The 11,159-nt window shown below is 44.7% G+C and overlaps 1 protein-coding gene across 1 annotated transcript in view; it reads left to right on the top strand.

Annotated features, from left to right (window-relative positions):
* Positions 1 to 517: 517 nt before the first annotated feature.
* The window catches only part of adcy2a (adenylate cyclase 2a), a 60,570-nt gene continuing 49,928 nt past the window's right edge, over positions 518 to 11,159 (top strand). Inside the window, exons 1-2 of the mRNA XM_068323519.1 lie at positions 518 to 1,110; positions 4,024 to 4,221. Coding sequence (XP_068179620.1) covers positions 559 to 1,110; positions 4,024 to 4,221 — 750 coding nt within the window. The 5' untranslated portion in view covers positions 518 to 558. The remainder of the gene's footprint in view (positions 1,111 to 4,023; positions 4,222 to 11,159) is intronic.

Genomic DNA, 11,159 nt, shown 5'->3' with positions numbered 1-11,159 from the left:
GGGAAGAAGGGCAACTTACCTCAGGCACTGAGAGAATTTTTGATGATTTCAAACCAGAGCTACATTGCGGTAGTTCAGTGGGGATTAGAGGAATCTGAAGTCATCATTTATTCATCTTTGCAAAAGCAGCACTTGAGCCAGAATCACTTTTATCACATCTTTGGCTGCACACACTATTTCAAGAAATTACACGTGAGCTTTTAAGCTCGGCAGTGGTTTAATTTACTTTTTGTGTTGTTTTCAGAGTTGCAAACATGCACAGAAGGATGGAGGAGTCTTCATTCAGAAACCACCTAGCAACAATACCTAAATAATTACATTCTTCTCATACCATTTAATGCCTACGTGTCAGTATAGTAATTTCTCCTCTCTTGACTTGACTCACTGACTTCTTGCTGCTGCTACACCTTCTATTTCTCCCTCCCCTCCCCCTGGCCCGTTCTCCCTCCCTTTTCCCTTCATTTCCCTCCCACTTTTCTCTCTCACTCTGAAGAGCTCTGTCTCTGCACTCCCCTTCATTTACCGCTCCAACATGTTGGCAGGAGGAGAAAGAGGAGGATGCTGCGCTCTACCCTCGGTGCATTCTTGCCACCCCTCCAGCCGAAGCATGTTGCCTCTGACTCAGACTCAGCCTCAGCTTCCAGTCATCTTCACCTAAAGGACTTCAGGGAGGAGGTGAAGGAGGAATCAGACAATACACTGGATATCAGGACCTCCCAGACCAGGGTCCCTCACAGGAACAAGAACAGCAACAACAGGAGAGTGAAACAGAGCAACTGCTCTTCTTCTGTGGTGGAAAATACTAATTTCTCAGTAGTGACAACCTCCTCTGCCCTTTCTAGATTCTCTCCCTCCTCTTCCTCCTTTTCGGCTCCCAGATCCATGTGGCAAGAGGCAATTAGGAGGAAACGGTATCTCCTGAACCAGGCAGGGGATTCTATTGAAGGGAGCAAAGGAGGAAGAGGTCCAGAGAGAAGGAAAAAGTCCCCAGACTGGTTGTATGAGTCCTACTACTGTATGAGCCAGCAGCATCCCCTGATTGTGTTCCTGCTGCTCATAGTGATGGGAGCCTGCCTGGCTCTGCTGACTGTGTTCTTTGCTTCAGGACTGGTAAGCTTCTCATTCACAACATGCAGAAATACACAGTAAACAAGAGTTTGCTCTCTCTTTCTCTCTCTCTGTTGCTGTCTCTCTCTCTCTCATTGACTCAGACGACGTGCACCTACCTGTTTAACACCTACAGTACACACACATGCATGCTGTAACGGCATGCAGTCCTCACTCATTGCAGCACTAATGTGAAGAGAAAAGTGAGATGAAAGTGAAGGAGAGGATGAAAGACTTAGTTATTGTCTGACCTCATGGTTGGCTGAACTACAGTAAGGAGATCTGTTCCCCCTGCCACTATTTTGACAGTGTTATCCTCACTCAGAAAGCCTTAAAGCAGCAAATGTCAGGCACTAAAAGACATTCTGAATTCATATAAGACAAACATTTTTTTTTCAGTGCACGCTTCCATTTAACTTTGAACTAATTTGGTTAATTATGTTCATCTAAAAAAATAACGTTTTAAAGGTTAACAAAAGTGAAACAAGAACTAAGGCAGTCAGAGACTGCAACATCCCAAGGAGGGTAGGTCAGGGTTCTCTGAAAGTAGCACCTGACAAGAGTATAGCTTTGAATTTCCAGGGTCAAATAGATCAAAGCTAGATCAAAGGTAGATCACTTGACCATAGATCAAAGCTAGTGCATAGGTAGATCAAAGCACTAGCTTTGATCTATGGTTTTACTCACACTGGCCTTCCACTTCATCTTTCTATCTTATTCGGTTCCTGAGTGTCCAAAAGTTGAAATTTGACCTTGACCTAGTTTTTTCAAGGTCAAGGTCATCATCTCATTTTCATCCCATTTGCCGCTCAAGTAATCTGCTTTTTGTTTCATCTTTCTATCTGCAACGGTTGCGAAGATATTTTGTGGACTAATGGATGAACGGACGAAAAGACGAACACTGACAATAATAAAACATCACCGCTTTGAAGTGGGATGTGATAACCTTGTCATGTTATCACATTTTTGCAATAAGAGAGAGCACTCTCCTGTTTACTGCTGCACCGCTTATTAAAAATGGGTTAGTCTAAATTTCACTGAAAGACATTGAGACAAAGAGAGTACTGACAAATATACACAAATGCACATTTTCATGCACGTCATGAAATGCCCAACACAACAGGTGACAATGCATTGTGCTGCAGCTACACATAAGATGATTGACAACAGAATTAAGTTTGCAGAGTGGAGTTTTCCTGGACTGTAGCCACCAGCAGATGATGAGGTCATGACACCAGTGGTTGGACATCTGACACTTGCATTTCTATGCAAACATGCCAAAACACTAATTACTCAGAAAATAAAATCAATTATCCAAAATATCTGAAGTATCTAATTTAACTTGTCAAACAGTTGAATGTTTTTTCATAGCATCCTACAAAAGCCTGTGATTCTAATTGTTTTTTCCTCACCTTGTACATGTGGGACACATCAGTTATTCATAATTCATCATCCTTTTGAATCCTTTCCTCAGGCATGGATGGATGACCTAATTGATGATTTCATTGGAGTTACTGGAATTACATGTTTGTGCGGGAAGAGTTTTTGTTTAAGCTTTGGCAAAGTGTGAACATTACCCAGCAGCTAAAGCATTAAGAATTAATGTACCGTAGAGTTACAAAATGGAAAAAAAGGACTTTTAAATCCCTGGTTATGGTATTTTCTTACAGTCATACTAAAACATATAATTCTGTACATTCTGGTTTTTGTTGGCTCATAGCAGACAAATATCTTTATAAATACATTTTCCTGTCTGTCCAGTATTTCTCCTACATCCTCCTCTCTTTTTGCTCAATATCTGTGCAGGATAGGCATTACTTTTTTTCTCCTACATTATTCCCCTTTTCTACATATTTGTGTGTCTGTGTCATCTCTCAACATCTCACATTTCTGTCTTTCCCTTTTATTTGCATCCTATCATCCCTCCATCCTGCTGGTTGACCTAAATCCTGCTCTGTTTTGGAGCTCTGCTCTGGGCGAGACAAATTCTCTGTAGCTCTCTGCAGCCACTCATATCCTTTCCTGTCCCAGTACATTGAGTGTGTGCACGAGAAAGAGACAGGGGGAAGGTGGGGGCAGGGGGCTAAAGAAAGAGAAAGCAGGAGATGGAGAGAAGGAGGCTGAATTCAACAAGAAGCCTCATGGGATTGACTGGCAGGGAAAAGAACTGATGGTCAGGTCACTTCTTAAATCAATGACAAATGAGGAATGTTTCAGTGACTTTTGATGGCAGTAAATAAAGCTAACACCTTATTCTACTTTATACCAGCATGTGTGATTAATACATACAACTCTAGTTCGGAAGAGAACTTTAAAATACCCATTAATTTTGGTTATGTGCTGTCACAGCTTTAAAAAACTGCAGTGAGAAAAAAAAAAAGTGCCATCTTGATTGATACATAGTAAGAAAATTACATAGCTTGAATTTAAATAAAATAATAATAACAAAACATTGAATAAACAGTGATGGGAAGATATCCTTGCTTAAATTTCCATATTCTGCCTCTTCCCCATACGCACATACACATAACCGCAAAAGCAATGATGTTAAATGGCAGGGAGCACCAAAGATTCATTTCACTGTGCAGTTTCCTTCATGCACCTTGAAGAAACTCTTGAAAATTTCATTAGAACTTTAAGTGTGTTTCAGACAGGCAGCAGCAGATTCATTATATATGGGGCTTCAGCTTTGCTGCCGGTTAACACTGAGGGCGTTTTAGAGTTGCTCACACACCCAGATCACTTGTAAATTCAGTCACATTGAAATCATTTTAACCTTGATCTGCCTTCTGACAGGACATCTTAGAACTACTAACTTTTTTTCCAATTAATTTTTCTGTTGCATTGCATATCACTTTCTTTGTATTTTAACACCTTGTCTATCTTGTCACTGTAATTTTTTCATCTGTTCTCCAGAATGTTGACGACCATGTGGCCTTTGTAATTACTGTTCCCACGGCACTGGCTATCTTCTTGGCGGTGTTTGTGCTCGTCTGCATTGAGTCAGTCTTCAAGAAGCTTCTGCGTTTTTTCTCCCTTGTCATCTGGGCATGCCTGGTTGCCATGGGATACCTTTTTATGTTTTTTGGGGGGATCATCTGTCCTTGGGATCAGGTAAGAAATGTATTTTGTGGTGTCATTTTTTGTTTTAACAATCAGTCTAAAACCTTTACGATATAACAAAAGTTGTTATATGTGGGATTTATTCTTTTTGGTAATTTTAATGTTTTAAAGGGGCCCTATTATGAAAATCACACTTTTTCAGGTCTCTACATATAAATAGTGGTCCTCCCTAACCCGACCAACTCCTAGAATCTGGTAAACAAACGGTTCCTGTATCAATAAATATTTGGAGTTTCAGGAATTCATGGCACAGACCGATCATAACGATCGGAGTCTGCTAGAGTGGTATTTGTGAAGTCACAAAGGGCGCTCTGTGATTGGACAGAGTGATTGACGATATTGATTGGTTGACATACCCAAGGGCGTGGCCATCCCCAAGGTTTTTTTTTTTTCAGGCTAAGGTAGCCTTGTACAATAATGTCCTACCTCACAAGTTCCTCACAAACTGGAAGTTCCTCACAAACTGTTGAAGTCATCTAGCATTTGGCGAACAAGTTAGCTCAGGTTCAGTCGTGTGTGTGTGTCTTGAAAATTATATTTTCATAGCTATTTTGTTGAGTATTACAAAATTTACAAGACGTTTGCCGTGAGTGTGACCCTAATTAAAGTCAAATCCAAATATTGATCATTATACTGAAAAATTGCTTTAAAATACTTCAAAAAAAGCCTTAAAAATGTTCTTGATTAGTAGAGAATGTGAGGAAATCTATCAACATGATCAATTGATGATTGCTCTTATTTGCTTGATTTCTCTCCTGCTAAAGCTGACTCCTAGTTAATGCATAAGCTTACACAGCTCCTCTCAAGAAAGAAAATGTCAATAAAACACTGTCACTGACAGCTGTGATAGAAGGCATTATGGTTTCAGATTGTTCTGCATCCTTATGTGTGTTAGAACCATTGTCAGAAAATCTTGCAAACACCATGAGGGAACTTCAACTTTGGTTCCAAGAATGAAGTGATTAGAACTTCTATTACTCTGACCCATGAATTAATTTGATACTGATGTTGTCATTTTACACAGATGTCTAATAGTGAGAAGTCTATAATGTATTTTTTGGACTTCTTACAGCAACATCCTTGCAGTTCATCAGAAACTCAGTGGTTTTCTTGTGATTGAGCTTCAGGTGATTTTTGAATTTATCAGTCCCCTCTTTGATATCTTGTGAAACTCAAAATTCTCTAAAAGAAGACATCACGCAGACCTGGCAGCTTTTTTATTTTAAAGTTTGCTGCTAGGTTTGATTTTTGTGAACTTTGCAAAAAGCTGCTTTTGGCAGACTAAACTCTTACATCCTGCATGTGCACAATTGAACTCACAGGGCTTACCAATGTGTGTGACCAACCTCGGGCCTGTGTTCAAGTAGGGATCAGTGACAAATACCTAAAGTAGATTGAACGATTAAATTTGTCCCATGGATGATCAATAAAGGTATATCTTTGCCTCAGATAATTATCATAGACATTAAAGGGGCCTATTATGAAAATCACACTTTTTCAGGTTTCTACATATACATAGTGGTCCTACCTAACCCGACAAACTCCTAGAATCTGGTAAACAAACGCTTCCTGCATCAATAGATATTTGGCGTTTTAGGGATTCATGGCCCGGATCGAATCAAAACGATCGGATTGCTAGAACATCCTTTGTGACGTATTTTCCCTTTTGTAATGTAATTTACGTCACAGACTGCGCTCTGTGATTGACGATATTGATTGGTTGACATGTTTTCCCATACCCAGACGCGGGTCACCGGGGCTCCCCTCTGGAGCCAGGCCTGGAGGTGGGGCTTGAAGGCGAGCGCCTGGTGGCCAGGCCTGCACCCATGAGGCCCGGTCGGGCACAGCCTGAAAGGACAACGTGGGTCCCCCTTCCCATGGGCTCACAACCTGTGGGAGGGGCCATAGGGGTCAGGTGCATTGTGAGCTGGGCGGTGGCCGAAGGCGGGGACCTTGGCGATCCGATCCCCAGCTACAGAAGCTGGCTCTTGGGACGTGGAATGTCACCTCTCTGGCAAGGAAGGAGCCCGAGCTGGTGTGTGAGGTTGAGAAGTTCCGAATAGATATAGTCGGGCTCACCTCCACACACAGCTTGGGCTCTGGTAGCAGTCCTCTCAAGAGGGGTTGGACTCTCTTCCACTCTGGAGTTGCCCATGGTGAGAGACACCGAGCAGGTGTGGGTATACTTATGGCCCCCCGGCTTGGCGCCTGTACATTGGGGTTCACCCCGGTGGACGAGAGGGTAGCCTCCCTCCGCCTTGGGGTGGGGGGACGGGTCCTGACTGTTGTTTGTGCTCATGCGCCAAACAGCAGTCCAGAGTACCCACCCTTTTTGGAGTCCTTCGAGAGGGTGCTGGAGAGCGCTCCCACTGGGGACTCCATCATTCTGCTGGGGGACTTCAATGCTCACGTGAGCAATGACAGCGAGACCCGTAAGGGCGTGATTGGGAGGAACGGCCCCCCTGATCAGAACCCAAGTGGTGTTCTGTTATTGGACTTGCTCATCACGGATCGTCCATGATGAACACCATGTTCAGACAAAAGGGTGTCCATATGTGCACTTGGCACCAGGACACCCTAGACTGCAGTTCGATGATCGACTTTGTGGTCGTGTCATCGGACTTGTGGCCGCATGTCTTGGACACTCGGGTGAAGAGAGGGGCGGAGCTATCAACCAATCACCACCTGGTGGTGTGTTGGCTCCGATGGTGGGGGAAGATGCCGGTCCGACCTGGCAGACCCAAACCTCTTGTGAGGGTCTGATGGGAACGCCTGGCGGATTCCCCTGTCAGAAGGAGTTTCAACTCCCACCTCCGGCAGAACTTCACCCACGTCCCGGGGGAGGTGAGGGACATTGAGTCTGAGTGGACCTTGTTCCGCGCCTCCATTGTTGAGGTGGCCAACCGCAGCTGTGGCCGCAAGGTGGTCGGTGCCTGTCGTGGTCCCAACCCCAGGACCCGATGGTGGACATCGGCGGTAAGGGATGAAGTCAAGCTGAAGAAGGAGTCCTATCTGGCCTTTTTGGCCTGTGGGACTCCTGAGGCAGCTGATGTGTACCGGCTGGCCAAGTGGAATGCAGCTTTGGTGGTTGCTGAGGCAAAAACCCGGGTGTGGGAGGAGTTCGGTGAGGCCTTGGAGGACGACTTCCAGACAGCTTCGAGGAAATTCTGGCTCCACCATCAGACATTTCAGGAGGGGGAAGCAGTGCAGCATCAACACTGTGTATAGTGGGGATGGGGCGCTGCTGACCTCAACTCTGGACGTTGTGACCCGGTGGGGAGAATACTTCGAAGACCTCCTCAATTCTGGCGACACGCCTTCCCATGAGGTAGCAGCATCTGGGTTCTCTGAGACAGGCTCTCATAACCTTTGGGGTTGAGGTCACTGAGGTGGTTAAAAAGCTCCTCGGTGGCAGGGCCCCGGGGGTGCATCAGATCCGCCCGGAATTCCTAAAGGCTCTGGATGTTGTGGGGCTGTCCTGGTTGACACGCCTCTGCAACATCGCGTGGACGTCGGGAGAGTACCTCTGGATTGGCAGATTGGGGTGGTGGTCCCCCTTTTTAAGAAGGGGGACCGGAGGGTGTGTAACTACAGGGGGAACTACAGGGGGATCATACTCCTCAGCCTCCCTGGCAAGGTCTATTCAGACAGATGGTGTCCGGTTTGGTGGCCTCAATATTGCGTCCGTACTTTTTGCAGATGACGTGGTACTGTTGGCTTCATCAAGCCGTGATCTCCAACTCTCACGGGAGCGGTTCGGGAAGTGAAGCGGTTGGGATGAGAATCAGCACCTCCAAATCTGAGACCATGGTCCTCAGTCGGAAAAGGGTGGAGTGCCCTCTCCGGGTTGGGGATGAGACCCTGCCCCAAGTGGAGGAGTTCAAGTATCTTGGGGTCTCGTTCACGAGTGAGGGTACGATGGAAGCATCTGCAGTGATTCGGACTCTGTATCTATCCGTCGTGGTGAAGAAGGAACTGAGCCGAAAGGCAAAGCTCTCAATTTATTGGTCGATCTACGTTCCTGCCCTCACATCACCTATAGTCACGAGCTGTGGGTCGTGACCGAAAGAATGAGATCCCGGATACAAGCGGCCGAAATGAGTCTCCTTCGCAGGGCGTCTGGGCTCTCCCTTAGAGATAGGGTGAAAAGTTCGGTCATCTGGGAGGGACTCAGAGTCGAGCCACTGCTCCTCCGCATCGAGAGGAACCAGATGAGGTGGCTTGGGCATCTGGTTAGGATGCCTCCTGGACGCCTCCCTGGTGAGGTTTTCTGGGCACGTCCTACCGGGAGGAGGCCCCAGGGACGACCCAGGACACGCTGGAGAGACTATGTCTCCTGGCTGGCCTGGGAACGCCTTGGGATTCTCCCGGAGGAGCTGGACGGAGTGGCTAGGGAGAGGGAAGTCTGGGCTTCCCTGCTTAAGCTGCTGCCCCTGCGACCCAACCCCGGATAAGTGGAAGAAGATGGATGGATGGATGGATTAGTTGACATGCCCAAGGGCGTGGCAATCTTCGGGAAGTTCGTTCAGGCTGCGGTATCATTGTGTGGAAATGTCCTAGCTCAGAGCTACATATTGACAAGCTGTTGGACTCAGTTAGAATTTGGCTAACTAGTTAGAGGTCAACTTCAGTCATGTGTGCGCACGTGTGTGGTTCGTGATCAAGCTACTGTAGCGGTGTGTGGTAATGACCTGGATCAGAGATACACACTGACAAGCTGTTGGACTCAGTATGCATTTGGCTAACTAGTAAGAGGTCAACTTCAGTCATGTGTGCGCATGTGTGTGCGAGCACATGTGTGGTTCGTGATCAAGCTACTGTAGTGGTGTGTGGTAATGACCCCGATCAGAGATACACACTGACAAGCTGTTGGACTCAGTTAGCATTTGGCTAACTAGCAAACAGTCGGTGTGTGTGTGTGTGTGTGTCCACCCGAGGCTCTCCCCAGCATCACAGCGAACACATGACCAGTTACAAATTAATTACTAATTTAGAACAATTGTCCGTTTTTTGGTGAATGAAAGCAGCTTTAGCTCCTCTAAGTGATTGGAGTGCTGCATGTATTGACACACACACACAAACACACACACGCGCGCGCACGAGAATACAAGAGAAAAACTTCTTACCAGTAAAATCCCATGTTTCAATAGTTTGCGTTAGCTTAGCTCCCTTGTTATCCACGAACTCTCGTTGTCCATAACGATTTTCAGAAAACAGTGTAATTATCTCACCGGCTGGTCTGATCATGTACGTATACACAATGAGCCAAGAGTCTCTGTTCAGCAAAGACTGAGGAAGCAGCTTCACGCCAAGCGCCGAACAATCACCGTTATATCATGAAAAACAACAGTGCAAAACACGAGAATTAGAGCAAAATATGTAGTGGTGAAGGTATTGAAAGTTAAAAAAGCTGCAGACAATGGCGATCAAGAGCTACGCCCCATTAAAACCAACCTTCACAGAGCCACAGAAAATTTTTCAATATTCAATGAAAGATATTGAGGACGATGGATCACTTTGAGGCAAGACATTTGAAATATAGTGTAGTTGAACATCTGGCAGCTAAATGACATGAATTTAAAAAAGCATGATTTTGGACCTTTAATAATGTAAGTCAGGTCACTCACTCCCACAGCATATTTTGTTTCAGTTAGGTATTAGATTATATGCCTGGTTTGACTTAAACATGATAGTTTTATACAGTGGTACCTCTACTTACGAAATTAATTGGTTCCGGAAGAAATTCCATAAGTAGAAAATTACGTAAGTAGAGACGCGTTTTCCATGCAAATGCCCTAATCTGTTCGAAGCCCCCAAATATTCCGACATAAATGTTTTATAAAGCATAAAAATGCATCAAAACATGTAACAAATACATGTAACAATTAGATTACTACACAATAAATGCGAGTTGTGCACAACGTAAAAAACAAAGAATAAAGAATGAAAATGATGGTCATTTAACTTTTAACTGCTGTCCTCATTGTTTTTTGCCCTCTTTGGTTCATGCGCTCCTGCCTCACGATGCCGAACAACAGAGTGAATTCCAGTCCTCCTATTGAACTTCTCCAACCACCCACTCCTTAAACTTCCTTTTGTTTTAACAACGTATTGATTGTAGATGCATTACGGCCATACTCTTTGGCAAGATCAACCAAACACACCCATTTTTCATGCTTTTCTATGATGTCTTCCTTTGTTTGTATGGATAAAAAAACTCTTTTCTTTGTCTTTTCTTTTTCTCTTTTCTCCGTCACTTACCTGGGGTCCATAGCGAATACGTACTCGAAAAGTTATTATATTTGCGCAAAACTATCAGACTACCTCACGGGTCAGTGCCGAATGCCAAAGACACTACATAACCACCGATCTAGGTTCACACAGAGGTGGAGTGGCATCCCTCTTAGCCGATGGGATGCCAGGAAGATACGTAATAGGTAATAGCCAATGGCAGAGCAGCTATGAGAATGTTGTGTTCAGGAACCTGTGGGAGATTCGAGTATCAGCCGATACTGTATTTTTACCTTACGTAAGTCGAAATTTCTTTCGTAAGTAGAGGTAATTTTTCCTGCTGAGAAATTTCGTAAATAGAAAATTTCGTAATTAGAGACATTCGTAAGTAGAGGTATCATTGTATAGCAGTGGTCCCCAACCCCCGAGCAGCGGACCACTACCGGTCTGCGGGTCATTTAGTACCGCACCGCACAGAAAGAAAAAAATTTATTTAATTTTTTAATTTGGAGTCTGAAAGATGTTTCCTTTTGAAAAATTACCCGATTCTACGTTACATCCATCTATTTCAGTGGTCCCCAACCACCCGGTACCGGATTGCGGGACATTAGGTACCAGGTGTCACAGAACGCTTGACTTTTTTTTCTTCTTGATTACCAGTCGAAAGATGTTTTATTTTGAAAAGTGACGTCTGTGCA

This window comes from Antennarius striatus, chromosome 9, assembly GCF_040054535.1.
Source record: "Antennarius striatus isolate MH-2024 chromosome 9, ASM4005453v1, whole genome shotgun sequence".
Taxonomy (NCBI): Eukaryota; Metazoa; Chordata; class Actinopteri; order Lophiiformes; family Antennariidae; genus Antennarius; species Antennarius striatus.
Note: the sequence above shows the minus strand (reverse complement) of the source record. Positions and strands in the feature narration are given on the sequence as shown.